Source organism: Lithobates pipiens, unplaced genomic scaffold (genome assembly GCF_037356315.1).
Source record: "Lithobates pipiens isolate NorthernLeopardFrog02 unplaced genomic scaffold, aLitPip1_a1.2 Scaffold_8, whole genome shotgun sequence".
In the NCBI taxonomy this organism is placed as follows: Eukaryota; Metazoa; Chordata; class Amphibia; order Anura; family Ranidae; genus Lithobates; species Lithobates pipiens.
The window spans coordinates 604,256,846-604,281,957 of record NW_027507903.1 but is presented as its reverse complement, the minus strand read 5'-3'; the positions used below and the strand labels follow the sequence as shown (position 1 = coordinate 604,281,957).

Below are 25,112 nucleotides of genomic sequence, written 5' to 3'. Positions count from 1 at the left end.
CATTTTTTCGCTGTTGTCCAGCAATATAGGGGGCAATATGACACACGCTGTTGACCACTGCACTCTGAACTACATTGCGTTGTACATAACAGTGCTTATCACTGTTATTATACATGTGACAAATGGTCAGGGTACAAGGTTATATTTAGTTCTCATTCTAACATGTTATGTGATTGTGGCTCTGCTTTAATTCCATCAGTTTAATTAATTATTGCCATCTACCAGCTCTGTGACTAACCAGGTTGTCCCGGGGTCCATCCCTCCAATCAGTGTGATGTCAGATAACAGTACCCTGGGTAAGATTTAAATTTATTTACATAATGCAATGTACTTCTATAACTATCCTGATTTACCTTGCTGCTTGTGTGTCACTTTCATACCCTTTATTTTTACCCTTTGTATTATATTTATTTTAATGCCGAACTCCAAGACACAACTGAACGCAGCTCTGTATACATTATTACATGTATTGTTTTTTAAATGCATGAAGTGTAAGTATGTAAGTTTAGTCTGGTATTAGAACCTTGCAGTCTACTATATAGCAGTGCTCATAAAGGGGAGGGAGAAATCAGCACAAGGAGCCTATTGAGTGTTTGCAGTAAATAGAGCATGCTGCTAGCAGGAGAGAACAGAATGACCAAGAGATGAGCTCATCAGTCTACTGCTGCACCTTTCACTGTCCAGTCACAAGGTGGGGGTAGAGAAGGTGCAATGGCAATGAGGTCTGGTGACCTGATGCACAGAATGGGAGGTCATACTGAACACACAACCGCCCTAATTTCTCTGAAATTCACAATTCAATAAAAATAAACCATCAGATCTCCTGTCTGTGCTAACCTAGGCATTCATGATTAGGTAACACATTACAGTTCAGCTTAAAATGTTACCCACAACAGTAATGCCGTATATACACATCAGAAAATGCGATCGTGTGTATGCTCCATCAGACTTTTGCTGGCCGAATTTCAGCCAGGAAAAGATTGAGAGCAGGTTCTAAATATTTCTGTCGGAAAAAGTTTCTATCCGAAAATGCGTCCGTGTGTATGCAATTCCGACGTGCAAAAACTCACACATGCTCAGAGTCAAGTACGAGACGGAAGCACTTAGTCTGGTAAAACTACTGTTCGTAATGGACATGGCACATTCATTATGCTGACGTTTGTGAAATAGTTTAATACAGCATATTATAAAGAAAAAACTGCTTCATGGAAGACGGTGTTGGAGCAGTGGCTGCTAGTGAGCACTGACGGGGTGGATTCTGAAGCTTTGGTCATGTGTAGAGACCACCTGTGGCCGTGAACATATCCCTGGGATCGGGACCGTGTCATTCCACTCAAAGACAACCATCGGCACCTCGGTATCACGCCCAAAAGACCACCATTTATGCGCATTTGACCCACTGCCAGACGGTATGTGTATCCACCCCTGCTGGTAAGAGTACCTCATTGAGTATCCATATTATTCATGTTCTCCGTGTTATAAGCACCACTCTCTTGTGCCGTCATCACCTCTGAGACACCACAATTGATTTACATCTGGATTTAATTCCTCATATTGACTTACATTTTCTAGTTTTATACTAGTCATTGGACTTTAATTTGCACTGTACTGTTCACTTTGCGATCTTTATTTATTTCTATATAGCTATTACAAGCCTTAGCGCTACACATTTTTTGTTCACATATGTATAACTTTGTTTGAGTGTTAGCAGCTACAGAAATTTGTTTTTCTTTTCGTGGTTCAGCGCGGTGTTATCCCCCTCCTTTTTTGTCTACATGTTACGCGCCTTGCACTTCTTCAGGAGCATCAAAGAGACTTAAAGTGGAAGTAAACCCATTGATTTAAACAGTTAAAAAAAAAGGCATGCCGGGAATGCTAACTGCACATTGGCTGTGCTCTCAGCCAAACTATCAAACCATCCAATGGCTGGTGTCATAACGAATCATATGTGCAGCACCATAGCAGTTGAAGATTAAACAGAGGCAAAGATGGCATCTTCCTTGGCTGAAAACGATAGGGGAGTTTACTTCCACTTTAACATATTAAAACCGGTGTTGAAAGGACAAATTGTATATAGTATTAACTATATATGTTGAGTGATTGATCGACTAAAAAAGATGATCTTGATAGCAACAAGGGGTGTCGATACAATGTATAGGTAGAGGTATATAGTCAGTGCCTAAAGAACTGTATATAGTAGTCAGTCAACTCCCGACGTGTGTATCCAGCATTACACAGATTCCTGTTTAAGGGACCGTCTATAATATTACAAAACTCCTTATAGGGATATCAAAACCCATGATAGGGTAGAGGGTATATGGAGTGAAAAGGTGGTTGGTAATCCAGGGGAGTCAAGGCTGGAGCAAATACCTGCTTATGACCATGTGAAGAGGCAACCTTCTTATGAATAGCCACTCGGGTAGAGGTGGCTGGAGGCAGAGGATTCAATATCTACCCTATTATGGGTTTTACAGTGACTCCCTTGCCCTGCCCATAATTCAAAGCAGAAGAGGATTTAACTTCCTCCTGCTCTGCGCTTAGTGCTTGTGGGGCCTAAATAGTCCCGCAGGTTCAGTGACGATCCAGTCCTCTTCTCCGCTCTCAGCTGTGACATCAACAGGGGTCCATATAGTGAACTTGGTTTTGAGTTATTCACTTTACAGTCAACAAAGAGGACAAGGGGGCACTCTTTAAGTCTAGAGGAAAAGAGATTTCATCTCCAAATATGGAAAGGTTTCTTCACAGTAAGAGCTGTGAAAATGTGGAATAGACTCCCTGCAGAGGTGGTTCTGGCAAGCTCAGTAGATTGCTTTATGAAAGGCCTGGATTCTTTCATAAATATACATAATATAACTGGGTACTAACATTTATAGGTAAAGTTGATCCGGGGAAAATCCGATTGCCTCTCGGGGGATCAGAAAGGAATTTTTTCCCCTGCTTTAGCAAATTGGATCATGCTCTGCTGGGGTTTTTCGCCTTCCTCTGGATCAACTGTGGGTATGGAATTGGGTATATGGGATTGCATGATATTATTATTTTATTTTTTTCATGGTTGAACTGGATGGACTTGTGTCTTTTTTTCAACCTGACTAACCATGTAAGACAGGCTGACTGAGGGTCCAGAGGACAAGAACGGGCGGGAGGTAGGAGCGTCATACACACCTACCAACAACAGGGGGCACAGGAGGGACTGCAGGCAGGACTCTCTCCCACCCCCTCTCCTCCCCTCCAAAAAGACTCAGTGGTTAAGCTTGCCCTGCTTTCCTCACCAAGCAGGAACTCAGCAACTCAGTTCCCCCTGCTTCCTCCCCTCCGAAAAGACTCAGTGGCTAAGTTTGCCCTGCTTCCCTCACCAAGCAGGAACTTGCCTGCTCAGCTCCCCCTTCTCCTCTCTTAGTCAAAAATGGCTTGAACAGCAATTTTATATGGTATATAACATTTTCAATACAAGTAATTTTCCTTTAAACCAACATATCTTTTCATTGCTTGCAAGACTTATCTGGTCATCCTGTCTTCCAGGTCTTACATCCAATCTCACAGTCTGTAGGGCTGGTGAGGAACCTGCAAAGCCATCTGGTTTCTACTATAATGATGTTTGGACATCCCTGATATGTAAAACAAGACATTTTCCTGGACCATCTGACGCATTAGCCTGCCTTAAAGGGAAAAACATCCACATGTTTGGTGACTCTACACTACGCCAGTGGTTTGAATACCTGGAGAAGTTTATTCCAGGTAAGAACTTTGCCCTATTTTCTAGTGAAAAACAGAATTGCCTTTTCCAGGAAAAAAGCTTTTGCATACTATAAAAATACAAGAAAGTATTTAATATTAATGGAGCCATTCAAATTATGACTTTTATTTTCCCCTTATCAACTAAATCACAGGTATAGGATACAATGCCATATAAGAAAAAGGTTTTTTTTTCCACCTTAGTGTGCGCCTAAGAGAAGGGTCAGACCAAGGTGGCAAAGGTGGCTACTTTAGTGTTAATGGACAAATAATAATTTGGAGATTAAATGTATCCAAAAAGTTTATTTTGTAAATAAAATTTATACATAAAATGTTAACTCTGCCCTATGGCTTACTAAAAGTACTCTTAATCTGCTCTACCTATACATTTCATAATTACCTCACAAAATTAATCCTACTACGTTATTTCCTATAAATACATACAATACATTTTATGTATAAATTTTATTTACAAAATAAACTTTTTGAAAACATTTAATCTCCAAATTATTATTTTTCCATTAACACTAAAGTAGCCACCTTTGCCACCTTGGTCTGACCCTTCTCTTAGGCGCTCACTAAGGTGGAAAAAAAACTTTTTCTTATATGCCAGTGAATTGGCTACAGTGTTATCCCCCAAAACAAGGAGGAGAGACATAAATTGGTTTATTTTTGATAAAAAAGATTTAAAAAAGGGAATTCCTTTATATCCGTACTAAAGATTTTCTTGGTGACGAATATAAAATAGGGTCACTTTGCTTTGTTTTGAGACAGAATACAATGCACAGCTTTTTTTTTTTCTGCTTCTTAATCCACACTGGTGTAAAATGTTGCTAGTGTGCTATCTATATGGGAAAGCTAGGTGATCAAGAAGACAGAAAAGCCATTTAAAGTGATCCCTTCATTTGTAGCACAAACCCCCAAGCCATGCTGGCTGATTTATCCAAGGTTCCCTGTGAGGCATAAGGTAGCCAGGCACACAGCAGTCTTTCAACTCAAGAACACAACAAGTAGAGGCGCAAAAATCACATAATAATATACTCAAAAAGGCTGTCTGTATAGAGTTATATGAGACGATAATAAATATGAGATCTTTTTGTTATCAGGTCCCAGGAAAGTGTCTTTCGTTCCTTGGGTGGGAATTCAACATGCAGGGCTGCCACCGCAGGGAGCTGAAACCAGGCTCCTAGACTGTTACAGAGAAAAAGGAGAAGGGGGCGCCTCTGGGTGTAGATTTTTTTTTAAAAGCAATTTATTCACAAGTCTAAAACGCCTCTGCCTCCAGAGACCTGAGGCAGGGGAGGAAGAGACTGAGAGTCACGTGACGGCAGGATTTATGAAGGTGAAATCTGAAATATATTACACAGGCGACTGTCAAGATGGAAGCCTGGAGCAAATTGGCCTGATGAAAGAGCGCGGTCGTCTCTCCACCTCGACCCGAACGCTCAGGAAACGCGTCGCCCGCCGTGACGTCACAATTCCGCGACCCGCGTGTCACAGTCAACCAAGCCTCGCTTTGGATAAACATCCTCTGCGTCCACCGAGCCGGCTTTTTCGAAACAACAAACCAGTGGTAACGCCAGGAGAGGACAATAGGACACTTACGGACCGGATTTGAAGTGACGGACAAATCAGATGACCCCTCTTATCCTACATGCCATTTTATTCTTTGGAAAATGTGAGTGCAAAATCTCTGTTTTAGACTTGTGAATAAATTGCTTTTAAAAAAATCTACACCCAGAGGCGCCCCCTTCTCCTTCCCTTTCAACTCAAGAAACAGGCAGTGCATGTCTTCATGTAGTTTAATGCTGATACTTGGGTAGGGTGTGGTATGAGCCTTGGAATACTCCAAACTTAGTAGAAAAGGTAACAAAGGGCCCTTCTAACCTTCTAACTGTATTGTCTCTTCAGGGTGCAACCATCCTCCTGAAGTTAATGATTAGTGGAATACAGTTCAGGGGACTCCATTGCAAGAGTAATACCCAAACTAGGAAATTTTTTTATTTTTTTTTATAACCACTTCAGAAAACTATCGAGATTATTCAGCTTAACACTCATTCACTGTCTCCAACATGGTCTCACATCGTTGTGGTAAAAACTTGCCTTTTTTTTTCTATTTCTCTAAACTTTATTCATTTTTTTTCCATGTACAAATAGGCAAAAACTAAAAGATCTGTTTCTGATTTGTAAAATACATACTTTCCCTTCCTATTTCTCCCTCCCTCTCCCTACCTCCTGTCTGGTTTGTCATCACCTGTTCCTCCTGTTTCAAGCCCTGCTGCCCTCCTCCATCCTCCTCCATCCTCCTTTCTACATATTTCCCTGGAGACTTAAAATCTGTCAATCTTCCCCAGATACTGTTATATCTTTCTACCTGTCCTATGTCTCTACTGCTTAACCGGTTCAGTGCACGCCGATGTACATCGGCAGAATGGCACGGCTGGGCAAGTGGACGTACCTGTACGTCCCTTCAAATTTGCAGCTGTGCCATTGCGAGAGTGCTAGCCGGGACCTCCGTGAGTTATGACACGGGACTCAATTGCCGCGGGGATACCCGCGATTGCCTCACGGAGAGGAAGAACAGGGAGATGCTAATGTAAACAAGCATCTCCCCATTCTGCCTAGTGACAGTGTCACTGATCTCTGCTCCCTGTGATTGGGAGCAGAGATCAGTGACATGTCACATGTAGCCACGCCCCCTACAGTTAGAATCACTCCCCAGGACATACACTGCCCCCTAGTGGTTAACCCCTTCACTGCCAGTGTCATTTACACAGGAATCCATGCATTTGTATAGCACTGATTGTTGTATAAATGACAATGGTCCCAAAAATGTGTCAAAAATGTCCGATGTGTCTGTCATAATGTCGCAGTCATGAAAAAAAATGCTGATCGCCACCATTACTAGTAAAAAAAATTATTAATAAAAATGCCATAAAACTTTCCCCTATTTTGTAAACGCTATAAATTTTGCGCAAACCAATCAATAAAAGCTTATTGCGATTATTTTTTTTTACCAAAAATATGTAGAAGAATACATATCAGTCTAAACTGAGGAAAACATTATTTTTTTTATATATTTTTGGGGGATATTTATTATAGCAAAATGAAAAAAATAATGGGTTTTTTTTTTCAAAATTGTTGCTCTTTTTTGTTTTTATAGAGCAAAAAAATAAAAAACGCAGGGGTGATCAAATACCACCAAAAGAAAGCTCTATTTGTGGGAAAAAAGGACATCAATTTTGTTTGGGAGCCACGTCACACGACCGCGCAATTGTCAAATATGCAATTTTACAAATGTAGTCCACTCTTTCAAACCACTCCTTTATATCTGGTTTTCTTAAAGATAACCTTTGGTATTAGCCCTTTTGCAGCATTTAACAGAAATGGGGTCAATCTTTTGTGTCATGAAAAAGACACGTCTGTTGGATTGTTTAATTCAGTATACTTGTGAAATCCCATGTTTTAGTGGTGTTTGCATCCTGAAAAGTTTTTCTAGTGGATTCAGCTTCTTTCCATCTCTAATTGGTTGGGTTAGTGTATTTACCAAATGTTTTAAATGCAAATATTCCTATTCACTAATCTTCCACTCATTTATGTACTTTAAATCCTGTAATGTTCTTATTTTCCCTTGTTCAGTGATATCTTTTAATTGTGCATTTCCCATTCGGCTACTGTTATATTCTTTATATTTAAGTTTTAATTTGGTTTTGAAAAATATATGACTGAGGTCATGAGCTTCCCAGTAAAAAAGGTGTGTATGTGAAGTCTTTTGAGTTAATAACCTACAGAGTACCTACAGTGAAATTTGAACTGAGTTCTCAATTTCAAGAAGTTGTCAAATCATTTTTGATTGATATAACTGATTATGTTTTCATCAAGGAATTTCTATGTTACTGATAACATACGGTAGAGTCAATCAGCCTATGGCAGAGAACCCCCCTCTTCCTGTGTTTGTATTTAATTAGAGATGGTGTTCATGTTACTACTCGTAAATCCCACCCTTGGAAGGGAGGAGAAGGGAGAAAAAGGGGAGTATTATGGGAGGGTTTCGTTTTTGGCGCGATTTCTAACAAAGAAAGCAGATTTGATATAAGGGACATTTTTCATGAAGAAGCTGACACATTTCTTGCAACACACAGCAAACTTCTACAATAAATCAGCATACAGACAGCTGATCTCAGGACAAAGGAAACGGCAGCCATTTTTAAGCACATGTCTTGAACTTATTTTTTGAAACAAAACAACTTTATCTCATATCTTTGATCATATTTGAAGCTGCATTTATTTTGTATTTGAATGTACAATTTTTGTAAGTATTTTTGTAACTTTTGTGTGGAAAAAAAACACATGGTTTGATTAAAGCTGACTCCATCAAATATAATTAAGAAATTTGTTGCACAATCATCGGGAAGAGGCTGAAGAGCCTTTCACAGCTATAAAGCTACTTTTACAGCTTCCGAAATGTGTCTCCTTTCCTGGAGTAAAAAAATGTGTTCCTGTGAGTGAGATTAATGGTGAATTGTATTTCCATTTTCCCTGTCTATAAATTAAATCCCATATTTTAAATATGTTCCTAATCAGGTCATGTGCTTTTAAGTCTAGTTTTCTGTGCTTCCGTGGTACCCATATATTCTTGCGCAGTGGTGTCCTACTTAAGGTTTTTTTCCATCTTTACCCACTTTTTCTCACTTTTTTCATTCACCCATTCTACCATTCATAAAATAACTGCTTTGTAGTATCTATTTATATCCGGTGCTGCTAAACCTCAGTGTTTTTTATTTCTAGTGATTAATGCAAATTTTACTCTCAGCTTTTTATTTTGCCATACATATTTTAGTATCATTGTTTTTATTCTAAAAAAAAAAGTTATGGTATTGGTATCATTTGGAACTTATATATTTTTGGGAGTATTACCATTTTTAACATATTTATCCTTACCAGAGCGGGCACCCCTGTCTTGTTCCATTGAGCATTTAAGAAGGCAGTGACATACTTCTGTTAAACCCTTACCCTCGCCATAGGGTGACTGTATAAATTTATAATCCAGCATATAATTTTTCTCTGCGTCAATTGAAGGGGTAGCGCTGGCGGCCCCCTGTTTTTTTCCCCCTTTCACAGCATTAACATTGTTCTTATACTATTATCCCTGCCCTCTCTACCAAGTATAAAGCCTGTTTGGTCTGCGTTTACCCATTCTGGCATACATTTTTAGTCTCAATGCCATCATTTTTTTTATCCTTTCCCTCTTTGGGTATTATTGTAACATGGGCTAGTAATGACTCTCTTCTTTATTAATTTTCCCCTATTTTATTCAGGAAGTCACACATTTTTGGTATTAATTGATTTTGAATTTTTTTTATAGTATTTAATCGTAAACCCATCGGGTCCTGGGATTTTCCCTAAAGGTGTTTCTTTCAATGCCTTTCTGATTTCATCTTGTGTAATTGGTTCATCTCGTTCCTTCAGTCTTTCTGCTGAAATTTTTCGTAATTTGGCATCTATTCAATATTCTTGAGTTTTTTATTTTTCTTATTTCTTCTTCATTTTGTGTCTTTGTTTCTGATTGAGTATCATGCACTACAGTATGTTTGAAAGGTCTTTGCGATATCAGTTGTTTTATATAACATCTCTCCTCTCTAATTTTTTTATCCTTTCTATATAATTTAAGGTCTTCTTATTTCATAATATTTTTGCAAGGTGTTTCCCTGGCTTATTTCCCCATTTGTATCTCTCCTTTACAACTCTGTTTAAATACCTTTCTTGTTTTCTGTTCCACAAAATATTTTAGTTGATCTTTTTATAATTAAAGCCGATGGATTTTGGCTTCTGCTTGTTTTTTATGTCTTTGTTCTAATTCATATATTTCTTACCATTTTTTCCACAATATTTTAGCTCTTCTTTTTTCTTGCCCCAATAGAGATCAACTTCCCCCTAATGAAAGCTTTATGGGCTTCCCATATAGTTTGCTTTGTTAATTCTGGTGTCTCATTCAGCAGGAAATATTATTTGATTTCATTTATTACAATTTATTACAATCTTTTCTACTTCTACATCTTCTATTAAGTCTTCGTTTAACCTCCATGGGGCTGTTCCCCTGTTTTTCCCCTTTCAATTTCATCTTCATCATTACTGGGGCATAGTCCAAAATCAATGTTATTCCAGTTGAGGTTTCTATTACACCCTCCAGAACTCTATGCTCCACCAATATATAATCCAGCCTGGAGTACGTGTCGTGCACTGCCGAGTGGTATGTATAGTCCTTTGTACATGGATGTTGAATTCTCCAAACATCAACCAATTGATAGTTATATATTTTTTTTCTTTACCAATCTTAGTTGTTTGTTTTCCTTGTCCGGTGCACCAGACGTACTATCCAGTTTATGGTCCATGGAAAAGATAAAGTCTATGGCCAATATTATGTAGCCCTGCTTAAATTCCATCAAATCGTTTAAAATCTCATTCAAATATTTGTTGGGGTATTTATTGGGGCAATATACATTTGCAAGCATATACTTCATTCCCTGTAAGGTCCCCTTCAAAATAAGGAAGTGACCTTCTGGGTCTACCTTTTTCTCCTCTAAGATGAAACTGACCTTTTTCACTAGCCTTATTGTTACACCTTTTGCCCTTCTACTTGGAGAGTCTCCACAATACCATACTGGGATGGCTTTTGAGTATAATTTAATGTTTGTATCTTGTGCAATATGTGTCTCATGTAGGGGGGTCCCCAAGCACGGGATGAAAAGGGGACCTGAAGGGCAGCAAAACACCTGAAAAATTACAAACCATTTACAGAAATCCTTTGCTTCCTCAATAAACCTGAGTTTTACAGTGCGTCCTTTTTTTTTCCTACCTATCAGACATGCGGGGAAACCCCAATTGTATTGGATTTCTTGTTCTTGCAACACCTTCAGTAGAGGTTTTAGACTCCTCCTTCTTAGAGTTTCTTGAGATAGGGCCAGAAAATTTTGCAATGTCTTTTACTCGTACTTGATTGGGGACTTACACACATATTTCCCCATATTCGTTTTTTTCCTCCCAGTAAATGAACCTTACAATTATGTCTCCATCGGGATTCCCTTGGGTTCTCTTAATCTATGGGCTCTATCAATTTTTATTGGGTTTGTTTCTTCTTTCACAAGTATTGGGTTGACTATTTTCCTTACTATTACTGTTAGATCCTCGATCTGTGCAGATTCGGGGAGACCCCTTATTCTCATTTATTTTTCTTCTGTTTCTGTTCTCTTGGTCTTCAAATCATATGCCTGCTCTAGTTGTTCTATTTCTCCTCTTAGGTCCTTATGAATTGTTGCCATCTCTGTTTTCAGGGAGTTATCCGGGGCTACAAACATGGTTGCCATATCTGATTTTGTTGGTAGTTGAACCTTCCTCTGTTGTTCTTCATCTCTCTGCCTCCAGCTAATTTGCAGTCTTGTTGCATTCTAGATTAAGAGTGTGCTTATTTCTAGTGATGTTTTATTCTGGCCCTTTTTTTTTTTGCTTCGGTTTGGCGCCCTTTGATACTTTGTTGTTTTTCTGTTGTTTGCTCATCATTTTGTGCTGGGGGGCATTTGGGTAGAGAGGAAGAATTTGTGCTGGGAAGGGTCATTTAGAGGGAGTTGTACTAGGAGGAGGGATTTGTGGAAATTTGTCCTAGCAGGGGGATTGAATAAATAAGATTTGTGCTGGGAGGGTAGATAGAGAGATTTTATGACAGGAGGGGGTGTGGAAATTTGGGCTAATAGGAAGGATTAGGGAGGATTTGGGGAGAAGATTTGTGCTAGGATAGAAAGCTTGAGAAGTAAGAGGATATGTGCTAGGCTGGTGATTTTTTTTTGGGTGAGGGAGATTCGTGCTGGGAGGGGGGATTTTTGTTTTGAAATGTTTGCAGGGAGCGGTCTGGTATGCTTTACAGCAGAGGTCTCAAACTGGCGGCCCTCCAGCTGTTGTGAAACTACAAGTCCAATGAGGCATTGTAAGGCTGACAGCTACAAGCATGACTCCCACAGTCAGAGGCATGATGGGACTTGTAGTTTCGCAGCAGCTGGAGGGTTTCTAAGAGCGGCCCTGTCGGCGAACATGCAAATGTGCAGGGCGCTCGGTGGGATATTTGCCTGCTCAGCGCCCCACAATGCACTGTGCACCACACAGTGTATTCTAGAGCCCATATTGGCTGAAGAAATTCATCTAACCGCTGGTCAGGTGCAGGGCTTTGCCCAATCAGGGCACAGAGCACTGTCAGAGCCATGATTGGACAAAGTCATGATGACTTTGCCAAATCATGGTTCAGTAATCTTAGTCCCATGCCACATTATAAAAGGTTCTTTCCCACCTGAACTATTTGCAGTGTGTTGTTGGAGATAGAGCAGGGCTAAGTTTGCTACTAGCGAGTGTGTTAGTGTAGTGTGAGTATAGTGTGTCAGTATAGTGTTTTAATGTAGTGTTAGTATAGTGCAGTGATGGTGAACCTTGGCACACCAGATGTTGTGGAACTACATTTCCCATGATGCTCATGTACTCTGCAGTGTAGTGGAGCATCATGGGAAATGTAGTTCCACAACATCTGGCGTGCCAAGGTTCACCATCACTGGTATAGTGTGTCTGCATTACATAACATTTAGTGCTGTATACCTTTTGCTGCATGTTTATGTTTTTTTTTTTTTTTTGTCCCCTGCCTGCCTCCTTTTTTTGTAAATTGTCAGCTGCAGTTTTTCTAACTGCGACCCTGGCATTCCCTCTTTTTTTTAATTTTTTTAATTTTTTTGGGTTAATAAACCCCCCCATCATGTCTGGTAGGCCAACAAGGAGAGGCACTTTCCCATGGCACTATGAGGGGGCCAGCAGGGTCTGTGTCTACAGGCAAAGGTGGATGTGGTCTGTCCTTAGGCAGGGCACGTTTTTCTCTGTTTAGTGAGGTTGCCTAAGCTATCCAGCCACAGCTTTCAGAGGAGGTGGTAGACTGGCTTACTAAATAATCCTCATCCTCCTCACCCTCTATGACCCAAGCTGACACTAGTGCGCAGTTCACCGCAACTGCCATGGCAGCTTATTCTGCCTCCTTGTCCACAGCTACTCCTGCCATCGCCCCGGCATCATGTAAGGAGGAGTCAGTTGAGTTTTTTGAACACAGTGTTAGCCACCTGCTTATTGGGGATGCACACATATACCTTATTCTAATGTTGGTTCTGAGGTAAAGGAAGGGAGGAACATGAACCTACAGAGAGGGGAGAACACAGATAAACCACAAATTGGTGGTCATGTTCCTCAGCCACAGCGTATTGCCAAGTTGGCTCCAGCGATGATGAGGATGGAGGGGATGATGATGATGAGGTTGCTAACACGACTTGGGTGCCGGAAAGAGCTGAGGAGGAAAGTGAGGGGGACACACAACCCCAACAAGACAGGATGACCTCCAGAGGCAGCCATCATGGAGGAGTAGAGAGCAGCCACCCTATTCCATCACATTGTGGAGCTGTTATCTCCCAGCCCACTTCCCTCAGCTCAGCTGTGTGGGCCTTTTTTAGCACATGTGCAGCCGATCGCACTGTTGCAAATTGCAATCTCTACCCCAAGCAGATGAAGCATGACAAAAACACCAGCCATTTGGGTATCACATGCTTGACAGGGCATTTAACCTCCCACCACTCAGCCCGTTGGCAAGAGCACCTGAAAGCCACACAATGGGGATGCAATTCTTCTCCTTCTCATGCCTCACCTTTTAGGTCTAGCCGGGCTGTATCTCTTTACCTTTCAGCAGGCTCCACTGTCAGGGATGATGGTATAGCAAAGGGTGTCACAGGTCCCTGAAACATGTCTACCAGCAGCACACCAGGTGTAGAGTATAGCAGGCAAATTTCTCTGCCCCAGCTGCTGCATCGAAAAAAGAAAATACACTCCCTGCCACCCACATTCCCAGCGTCTAAATCCCAGCTTATTCAACTTGCTGGCTTTACAACTCCTGCCTCTCCATCTGGTGGATTCTGCCCTTTTCTGTGCATTTGCAGAATGAACCACAATGGCAGGTTCCCAGTCGCTATTTCTTTGCATGTAAGGCCATTCCAGTTCTGTAAAATCACGTGGAAGGCAATGTTTTGGCATTGTTGGGCAAGTCAGCCAGCAGCAAGGTCCACATTACTGCTAACACGTGGTCTAGTAAGCATGGTCAATGACAATATATATTTAGTTCACGGTACACTGGGTAACTCTGTTTGCAACTCAGAAGGATGCAGGTCAGGGCTCAGTGCTGCAGCTTGTTGTGCCTCCCACGTCTCCATATAGCTAGTGGTGATGATGCGAGATCTATCATCTCCAACCCCTCCTCCTCCATGCACTTCTCTGCTGAATTGTCCTATGAACCACAAGTACCCCCTAAGCATTCAAGGGGCTATTTAATGAGTCAGGCTAAAATATACCATACAGTGCTTCAGCTGCTCTGTCTAGGGGACAGGAGCCACACTGGAGCAGAGATTCTTTCCGCTCTGCAGAGGTGGTTCACACCATGGCAGCTTGAGCCAGGAATGGTGGTGTGCGATAATGGCACTAACCTTCTGTCCGCCCCTCAACAAGGAAAGTTGACACATGTACCATGCCTGGCCCATGTCCTCAATTTGGTGGTGCAGCGTTTCTTAAACAGGTACTCAGGGTTGCAAGATCTTTTAAGGCAGGTCAGAAGAGTCTGTACCATTTTCAGGTGGTCATGCACAGCCAGTGTTTGGTTGGCTGAAATTCAGGGAAGTCCATCTGCCCATAAATTGAATGATTTGTGACATGCTCACCAGGTGGAACTCAACTTTGGCAACACTGCAGCAGCTGCACATGCAGCAGAGGGCTATCGGTGAGTACCTGTGTGTGTATGGCACAAGGACAGGCTCAAGGCAGCTCTGCTTTTTTTCCCCCACGCCAATGGCTGCTGATAAATGATGCATGCACTGTACTGTCACCAGTTCAGGAGGCAAAAAGGATGGTGAGCCGTGACAATGCATGCATCAGTGACACACTCTCTCTAGAGCATACTACTGCATGGCATTATAGACAGGGCACTCGAAGCAGAGGAATGGAAGAGGAGCACTTCCTTTTCTCTCAAGGCCCGCTTAATGCAGGCAACCTTCTTGTGATGCCACAGAACACAAGAGGATAGGGTGGAGGAGGATTCTGGCAGTTTTGGAGGCATTGAAGCAGAGGAAGACATATGTCAAACCTTTAGGAGATGGTTCTCAGACCCCAGAAACCTTGGGAGTAGTACATGGCTGTGAGGAGGCAGTTCCAGATACTGTAATCCTTAGTGACCCCAAGGACTCTGCTTCTCATGCCTCCACAAATTTGCAGTGCATGGGCTATCTTATTCTTCAAAGCCTGCAAAAGGACCCAATAATTTTTAGCATCAAGGAGAGGGTTCATTATTGGTTGGCAACCCCTCTAATCACTGTTACAAGGGGAAAGTCTCAGACCTCATCCTGCTCTCCTAGAGGAACACAGCATGAAATATCTTGAGGACACCTTAATGAGGAGTTTATGAAACCCCTTTCCAGACTTTGGTAGGTTACAGTCTTGTGGAAAAGGTAGTTTTGAGACTTCTGTTGGTCAAAGGAGGAGCGGTGGAGAAGGGGGCCTTCAAATGCATTTCAAAATTTTTTTAGTCCTCGGTGCCCAGGGCTGTCATCTTTAACATCCCATTGGCAACGTTTGCATCATATGGTGGAAGATTATCTAGGGGCAAAAACAGACATGTCTTTCCAGTAGACGATCCACTGGATTACTGGGTCATGAGAATAGACCACTGGCTACAACTTGCTCAGTATGCAAATGAGCTTCTGGGCTACTCTTCATTCATCGTGCTTTCTGAACAGGCATTTAGTGCTGCTGGAGGTTTTGTGACAGATAAGAGTGCATCTGTCCACAGACTCCGTTGACCGGCTGTCATTTGTCAAAATGAGTCAGGCTTGGATAAGCAGCAGCCCCTGATTCCGATGTCGCTGATTAAGTGTTTTGGGGATTTCAAATCTCTGCAAGATTGTCTAGGCTGCTGAGTTATGTGGGTGTTGATTTTATCTTTTTGGTATAAGTTTCATTGGCACAATTAACACCCAAGGAGCAATTTTTCCGCACCTGTTTGACCGGGGTATATATATTGTTTAATTTTTTTACAGCAAGGCCAATTCTTCTACCTCTATAGGAATACGTTGGGAAGGCATCACCAATACTCAAAGACCAATTTTTTTACAGCAAGGCCAATACCTCTATAGGGTTATGGTTTGAAGGCACCACTAGACATGTGCATCTAGTTTCGGTCTGAATACAAATTTGGACAAATTTTTGGTTATTCAGAGATTTGGATGTATACGAAACGCCAAATGAAATAGTAACGAATAGTAACAAATTTTGTTGAAATTCTTTAAAATTTGTTTTATTTGTTTTCTAATGAATTCCAAATTTCGGAACGATTAGAATTGGGATCGGTCAAAAAATGATCGACCGATTTTAAACTGTATGAAGACTAGCTGGCTGCCACATCCTTAGGCACTTCAGCCCCGGAAGGGATTTGCCCCCTTAATGACCAGGCCACTTTTTGCGAAACGGCACTGCAACATTTTTAACTGATAATTGCCCGGATGTGTGACACTCAACCCAAACAAAATTGACATCCTTTTTTTCCCATAAATAGAGCTTTCTTTTGGTGGTATTTGATCACCTCTGTGTTTTTTCTGTGCTATTAACAAACAAAGAGCAACAATTTTGAAAAAAAAAAAAGCCATATTTTTTTAACTTTTTGCTATAATATCCCCCCCCCCCCCAAAAATATAAAAAAAAACTAATTTATTTCTTAGTTTAGGCTGATATGTATTCTTCTACATATTTTTGGTAAAGAAATCGCAATAAGCATATATTGTTTGCGCAAAAGTTATAGCGTCTACAAAATAGGTAGATTTATGGCATTTTTATTATAATTTTTTTTTTTCACTAGTAATGGCGGTAATCTGCGATTTTTATTGGGACTGCAACATTGCGGCAAACAGATTTCACACATTTTTGAGACAATTGCCATACAGCGATCCGAGCTAAAAATAGCCACTGATTACTGTATAAATGTCACTGGCAGGGAAGGGATTAACACTAGGTGATCAAGGTGTTAAATGTGTGTCCTAGGGAGTGTTTCTAACTGTGGGGGGATGGGACTGCTTGGAGGAGGAGACATATTGCTGTTCATACTTAGTATGAACAACAGATAAGTCTCCTCCCCTGACAGAGCAGAGATCTGTCTGTTTACATTGACAACCGGGCAAGTGCATCGGCTCCGTTGTCACGCTGCAGGCACACTCATGTGCCCCCTAGTGTTTTTTAAAGCGACATATAGCTACAGTGATTTGCCCAGGAGAGCCAACCAGTCGCAGTATAACTGCGGTGACTGATGGTCTGATAGTGGTTAACAACCGATGACTCATCAACTATCAACGGGCTTCCCCACAGCATGGGGTTCCCCTCAATCCATACCACTCCCTTTGGGTCTGGTATGTATTCTAAGGGGAACCCCACTCAAATTAGTTTTTTTTAATGGCATGGGGCCCCCCAAAATCTATACCGGACACTTATCCGAGCATGCAGCTTGGCAGGCCAGGAAAGGGGGGGCGGGCTAGCCCCCCTCTACTGAACCGTACCAGACCACATGCCCTCAACATGGGGGGTGCTTCTCCGATCAGCCCCCTGCCCTGGACAAGGGTCTCCGATAAGCCCCCTGCCTGCAGACCCCCTCAACCACAGTACAGGGTTGTGGGGGTCTGCGGGCAGAGTGCTTATCGGAATCCGGAAGCCTCATTTAACAAGGGGGCCCCTAGATCCCAGCCCCCAATTCACCAAAAATGTCTAAAAAAATGTATAAAGGCAGTAAACGAGTTTTTGGCAATTCCCTTATTAAAAAATTAAAAACAACGTCCCCGAAGTAGATCCATCTCACGCCACCCACCGCATCTCTGAACACAAAAAAAGAAAAAACCCTACGGCCTCATCAAACTCTTTCCACGGACTGCCTGCTCTGCTGCCTGACCTTTCTTGAATAGCTAAGGGGTGGAGTCACCAGTATGCCCCTGGTCAGTGACATCACAATGGGGCAGGGTCATCTACTAACATCATCAGGTGGCTCCTACCTTTAGCTATTTAAGAAATGTCAGACAGAGGAGCAGGTAGTCCTGATGGAATGAGGGTCTGTCTCATTTCCTGAGACCCTTAAAATGCCAAGACAGTACAAATTCCCCCAAATTATTTCCTTTTAAAAAATAGACAGTCTGAAGCATTTAATATGAGCCTGTCTGTCTGGCTCACAGCAGGAACACTCCATACAAGTAAGGGACAATGTTGTTAAGAAGTACAAATCAGGGTTAGGTTAAAAAAATATCCAAATCTTTGATGATCCCTAGGAGCACCATAAAACCTATCATAACCAAATGGAAAGAACACAACAGCAAACCTGCCAAGAGATGGTCGCACACCAAAACTCATGGACCAGGCAAGGAGGGCAGGGCTGGATTAACGTAGGGGCTATTGGAGCTGCAGTTCCAGGTCCCTACCTTAGTATAGGCCCAGCCACCCAAAAAGGACATGGAAAGTAATGGGTCAATGGGAAGAGATCTCCCCTGACGGGCCCTGCATTCCACATGCACCACCTGGGCAGGGTGGTGGGATTGATAATGGGCACTGCATGAGCATTCCTAACAGAAGCCTGGGCCCCGCCAATGCAGGGCTCTTACAGAAGCCTGGGGATTCCATAGTGTTAGGCCTGCACAGCTGCACTCTCAGCTCAGAGTGCACGCCAATGCACGGCCCTTACAGAAACTTGGCAAATCAAATGCCAGACTTCCCTAGTGTTATGCCTGTGCGGCTGCACACTTTTGAGTTTGGGCGTATGCCAGCACAGGCTCTTGGAAAGCAGAAGGGTGCCCAGTAAAAGGCCCACCAAAATCCTCAGCACCAAGCAGATGATGCTCTTAATCCGGCCCTGAAGGAGGGCATTAATCAGAGAGGCAGCACAGAGACCTTAGGTAACCCTGGAGGAGCTGCAGAGTTCCACAGCAGAGACTGGAGTATCTGTACTAGGGATGAGGTTCGAGTTTGAATTGAACTCATGTTCGACTCGAACATTGCCTGTTCACCCGTTTGCCAAACAGCAAACAATTTGGGGTGTTTGTGGCAAATTCGAAAAGCCACGGAACACCCTGTAAAAGTCTATGGGAGAAATCTAAAGTGCTTTATGGATTTTTGTAAGCCCCATTATAATCTATAATCTATGGAATTTTGGGGGAACTCCATGCCATTTTTGGGGGGAACATGAAAATGTTTTGTGTACTGATAAAACAAAAGTTGAATTGTTCAGGAAGAATATTCAGCACTATGTATGATGCAAAAAGGGTACAGCTTACCAGCATCAAAACATCATCTCAACGTTGAAGTATGGTGGAGGGAACATCATAATTTGGGATTGCTTTGATGCCTCAGGACCTGGACCACTTTCCATCATCGAGGAGAAAATGAACTCCTAAGTTTACAAAAAAAATAATAGAAGACAATGTCAGGGTGGCTGTCCGACAGCTAAAGCTTAGAAGTTGGATAATGTAGCATTGACATTGACCCTAAGCATCAACGCAAATCCACCAAAGACTGGCTTCAGAAAAAGAAAATGTGCCTTTTGGAGTGGCCCCGTTAGAGCAATGATTTTAAGCCCATAGAGATGCTGTGCAATGACTAGTGATGGACGAACTTCCGACGGGACGTTTCGCGAACGCGGCCGATAGTTCGCGAACCGGAACGTTCGCGGCGGGCCCCATTGACTTCAATGGGAGGCGAACTTTGCAAACCTACAGGTCAAATTTGCAGCCACAAAATAATTAATAGCTGTGCAAACATAGTCCCACCACATGGCCAATGACATAACACATGTATGAGGTGAATCTGGGATCGACAACTACAAGCATTCTTTTTTTATATGGGAAATTGTTGTGACAATTCAGGACTGTGGAGCGCATGAAGGCAATGGAGGAGAGGGAAGGTCAGGGACCAGGGTAGGCAAAGAAGAGGGTGCAGGAGATGATCACCAGCAGAGTGACATACAGCAATGACACCTGCACCGTGATAGTCATCTGACAACAGCACCATGATAGAGAGCACTGACATCAGCAGCGTGACATAAAGCACTAACACCAGCACCGTGATATACAGCACTGACAGCAGCACCGTGATAGAGAGCACTGACATCAGCACTGTGGTATACATCACTGACACCTGCACCGTAAGCAGCCCCAGGAGGAAGTCAGCATAGCACAGGGATGGTGGGAGCCCCTCATAATGAGCATAGCACAGGGATGGTGGGATCCCCTCATAATGAGCATAGCACAGGGATGGTGGGAGCCCCTCATAATGAGCATAGCACAGGGATGGTGTGAGCCCCTCATAATAAGCAGCCCCAGGAGGAAGTCAGCACAGCACAGGGATGGTGGGAGGCTGGGAGCCCCTCATAATAAGCAGCCCCAGGAGGAAGTCGGCACAGCACAGGGATGGTGGGAGCCCCTCATAATGAGCATAGCACAGGGATGGTGGGAGCCCCTCATAATATGCACAGCAGAGGTACAGCCCCAGGAGGATGTCAGCACAGCACAGGGATGGTGGCAGTCCCTCATAATAAGCAGCCCCAGTAGAAATATGACACCGCTCAACCTCCTCAAAGAGGAGGGTACGGGCATATAGTACGGTGTGCTTTTTTTGGACAAGGAAGTGAGAAGAAAGAAGGTCTCTGTGCTCGATTAAAAAAATTGTTTATAGACATATACATGGTCTACTGGTCACATGTGTTGAATTCCTCCGAGATCCATGCCTCATTCATTTTTAGAAATGTGAGGTAGTTAACACTGTCGTGAGCTAGGCGAGTACGCTTATCGGTCACGATCCCCCCTGCTGCGCTGAATGTCCTTTCGGACAGGACACTGGATGAGGGGCAAGCCAACAGTCCCATTGCAAATTGGGCAAGCTCTGGCCAGAGGTCAAGCCTGCCCACCCAGTAGTCCAGGGGTTCATCACTCCTCAGAGCGTCCACATCGGCCGTTAAACCGATGTAGTCGGATACCTGACGGTCTAGGCATTCCCTGATGCTGGATCCGGATGACACCTGTCGATGGGTCGGCTGAAAGAATTACCTCATATCCGAAGTCACCAACACCTCTTCAAACCGGCCTCTTCTTGCAGGCGCTGTTGGATTGGTACCCGCAACTTCTTCTCTGGGAGTGGGAATTGCTCCTCTGCCAGCGCACGCAAAAGCAGAATGCAGCATTTCTCGTAGCAAGGCCTGGAAGTGCTCCATTCTGCCAGCCCTCTGTGACGGTGGTAACATTTCCACCATTTTGTGTTTGTACCGGGGGTCTAAGTACGTTGCCACCCAGTACTGGTCCTTGACCCTTTTGCTTTTTATACGGGGGTCCCTATTAAAACACTGGAGCATGAAGGCCCCCATTTGCACTAAACTGGAAGCGGTGTGGTGGCCTGGCTCCTGCTCATCATCCAGAATAATGTCCTCCTCTTCATTCTCCTCTTCCCCATCCACGCACAACAACAGGGGTCCCAGAAAGGTTTAAAGCATGCTCTTCTTGCTCCTCCACATCCGCCCCGGCACCATCCTCCTCTGACTCCTCTTCAGACTCCTGTTGTTCACTTGTCTCAGATAGAGTAGCCCCCCCTGGGAATTCATCCAGCATTGCAACTTCCTCATCTTCCCGCTCCTGCTCCTCCACAGCTTGATCAATGACATGACGCAATGCACGCTCCATAAAGAAGGCGTAAGGTACCATGTCACTGATGGCGCCATGGCTGCAACTGACCAGTTTGGTGATCTCCTCAAATGTGCGCAGAAGTCTGCATGCGTCGCGCATGAGCAGCCACTGGCGCGGTGAAAAAAAACCCAGCTCCCCAGAACCTGTTCTGCCGCAGAGTTCATACAGGTAGACGTTAACTGCACGTTTCTGCTGGAGCAGCCTATCAAGCATATAGAAGGTTGAGTTCCATCGCGTTGGGCAATTGCAAATAAGACGCCTGACCGGCAGATTGTGTCGCCGCTGAATGTCAGCAAGGCGAGCCATGGCCGTGTAAGATCTTCTGAAATGGGCCGAGATTTTCCTTGCCTGTCGCAAGATGTCCTGGACCCCAGGGTATTTGACAACGAATCGCTGCGCGACCAAGTTTAAGACGTGTGCCATGCATGGCACGTGCGTGATTTTGCCCTGTTTCAATGCGCTAAGCAGATTGGCACCGTTGTCACACACCACTTTACCAACTGTCAAATTGAGCGGTGTTAGCCACTGATCTGCCTGTGAACGCAAAGCTGAAAGGAGTGCCGAGCCAGTGTGGCTCTTGGCTTCCAGGCACAACAGACGCAACACGGCATGGCAACGTCTCACATGGCATGTCGAATAGGTTCTGGGGAGCTTGGGCGGCGCAGCAGAAGAGACGCTAGCAGCAGAAAAGGAGGAGTCAGCCGAGGAGGAGAGGGAGGCGGATGGAGTAGGAGGAGGAGGAGAAGAAGAGTCAGGCCTGCATGCAATCCGTGGCGGTAAAACCAAATCTACACGGGTGCCATGGGTTACATGCTTGACGGCCGTCAGAAGGTTCACCCAGTGGGCAGTAAAAGTGATATACCTTCCCTGCCTGTGTTTGCTAGACCACGTGTCTGTGGTCAGATGTATCTTGGCACCGACGCTGTGTGCCAGAGATACATTCACTTGCCGCTGAACATGGCCATATAGCTCTGGGATGCCCTTCTCTGAGAAATATTCCCTCCTGGGACCTTCCATTGTGGTGTTCCAATGGCCACAAATTTGCGAAAGGCCTCCGAGTCCACCAGTTTATATGGCAGTAGTTGGCGGGCTATGAGTTCTGACAAGCCAGCCGTCAACCATTGGGCAAGAGGGTTATCCGGCGTCATCATTTTTTTACGCTCGAACATTAGGCCCATGGAAGCCTGTCTTTTTACAGAAAAACGTGAGCTTGGCGTGATGGAAGGTGGAGTGGAGGACAATTGTGAGGAGAGAGGAGAAGGAGAAGTAGAAGACGAGGCTGGACGGTGAGAGCCTGGAGTGTGGCTTTGTGTGTTCCGTTGCTCCCACTCGGCTCGGTGATGGCTGCTCATGTGCCTTCTTAAGGCGGTCGTCCCCTAGGTGAGTGTTGGGCTTACCGTGACTAATGCGTTGACTGCAAAGATTGCAGATGGCAACGCTATTGTCAGCAGCGGACACGTTAAAAAAAGCCCACACTGCGGAGCCTGGGAGCGCCAGATGTGACCGTACATGGTCGATGACTCGCTCCTGATACATTTTCAGTCTGCTTTGTCCCTCCTGTGCAATGTAAGTTTATTACTGCTTGTCCTCCCTATCTGCTGGTCCATATCTCTCTCTGAACTCCCCTCCTCTTCCTCTCTTGTGGGCACCCACGTGACATCACTAGACACGTCATCATCAATGTCACCTTCCCCTCTGCTATTAGTAGAGATCTCGAAGTAGGCAGCAACACCAGGGACCAACCTCCTCCTTGGGCTGATCTGGGTACTGTCTTCAGACTGCTGAGTAGCGGTTGTTGCTACCTCCTCTTCCTGATCCAATACCAAGAGTGGCTGCGCATCAGAAATGTCTTCTTGATATGGATCGGAAAATAATTCCTGTGACTCAAGCGGAAGGTATGTGGTGGTGGTGTTGTTGGTGGTAGTGTCTTTGGCGGTGCACATAGCAGAGAGTGAAGAAGAGGGTGCAGATCGAGAGGATGAGGAGGGTGCAGAAGAGTAAGGCTGAGTGTGCCACTCAACCAAGTCTGGTGCGTCCTTTAAAGTAATTGAACGCACCTTCTGCAACTTCCCACTTTGGCTCAAGCCTGTTGCTCCTGCCCTACCCCTACCACCCCTGCGGAAGGGCCTGCCTTTTCCTCTGCCTGTCATTTTTTAAATGACCCTGTGACAAAACTCTCAGTCCCTATACCGATGAAGGACTGCTGCAGTATAGGGCAGCGGTCAGCAGTAGTGCACCTCAACCCTATGTATTGTGGACCTATACCAGTCCTTATAGAATGGCAGACTGTACCTCACTCAACCCTATGTACTGTAGTACCCTATACCTTACCAGTCCTTATAAGGACCTTTGTGGAACAAGTAGGTTGTGAGTGATTAGCAGACTGTACATCAGTCCCTATACCGATGAAGGACTGCTACAGTATAGGGCAGCGGTCAGCAGTAGTGCACCTCAACCCTATGTATTGTGGACCTATACCAGTCCTTATAGAATAGCAGACTGTACCTCACTCAACCCTATGTACTATAGCACCCTACACCAGGTTATTACCAGTCCTTATAAAGGACCTTTGTGGAACAAGTAGGTTGTGAATGATTAGCAGACTGCAGCAGAAGGGCAGCAGTCAAGTATAATATTCTTTCTATATTTGGAAGAAAGAATATTATACGTGTACAAGCCTATTACCATACCACTGATACCAGTCCTGAAAAGAACCTTTGTGGACCTAATATAGTAACAGCTACTGATTAAACTGACCCTCACTGCCTCACACACTGCTTCCTGCCTGTCCCTATATAAACTGACAAAACAGAAGCTACTGGAACAGTAACCGGAATAGCACTTTTGTGGACCTGATAGTAACAGCTAATGACTAAACTGACTGTCCCTACAGCAGACACACCGTCCTGTCCCTTTCTCTAAACTGACAAAAGACAGTAGCACAGCAAACCTATATACACCTAACACCTATACCAGTCCTGAAAATAACTTTTGTGTACCAAATAGGTAGCGATTTGGGTCACTGCAATCTCTCCCTGCTCCACACAGCAACCTCTCCCTATAGTGACAGAAGAAAGAATGTAAAATGGCCGCCGGATCGGGTGTATTTTTTATTTTTTTTCCAATATAATTTTTATTAAGTAATTTCAAAAGCGAAAACCATTACAATAAACACAGTATGCGAATACAATTTTTCCATACAATGAACATATTACAAAAGCATTCTGTATATAGTCATCATATCCTTTTACACAGTTTAGTAGCGTGAAGTAAGGAGAAGAATTCAATGCAAGTCCTATTACATCGTCCTATTAAACCATATTAAAACCATATTAACATCATATCTAAACCTTCCTACCGATGATGAAAGAGGCTCATTATGATATGTGTAAGGCCAAAATCAAATTCTGCTGGGAATAAGTAATCTATCTGTATTATGCGAGAATGACTATGGAAATGTATGCCATTAGATATTCCCTACTCCACCTCTGCACCCCTTACGGGAGCTTGCTGTGCAGAGGGAGCAGGGACATATCTGTTCTAGTAGTATGCGGTAGTCCAAATTCTAGTAAG

The 25,112-nt window shown here is 43.6% G+C and overlaps 1 protein-coding gene across 1 annotated transcript in view; it reads left to right on the top strand.

Moving 5' to 3' along the window:
• LOC143963796 (NXPE family member 3-like) overlaps nucleotides 1–25,112 on the top strand; it is a 42,960-nt gene that overhangs the window by 11,334 nt on the left and 6,514 nt on the right. Inside the window, exons 3-4 of the mRNA XM_077473530.1 lie at nucleotides 226–296; nucleotides 3,520–3,735. Of these exons, the coding sequence (XP_077329656.1) occupies nucleotides 226–296; nucleotides 3,520–3,735 (287 nt within the window). The remainder of the gene's footprint in view (nucleotides 1–225; nucleotides 297–3,519; nucleotides 3,736–25,112) is intronic.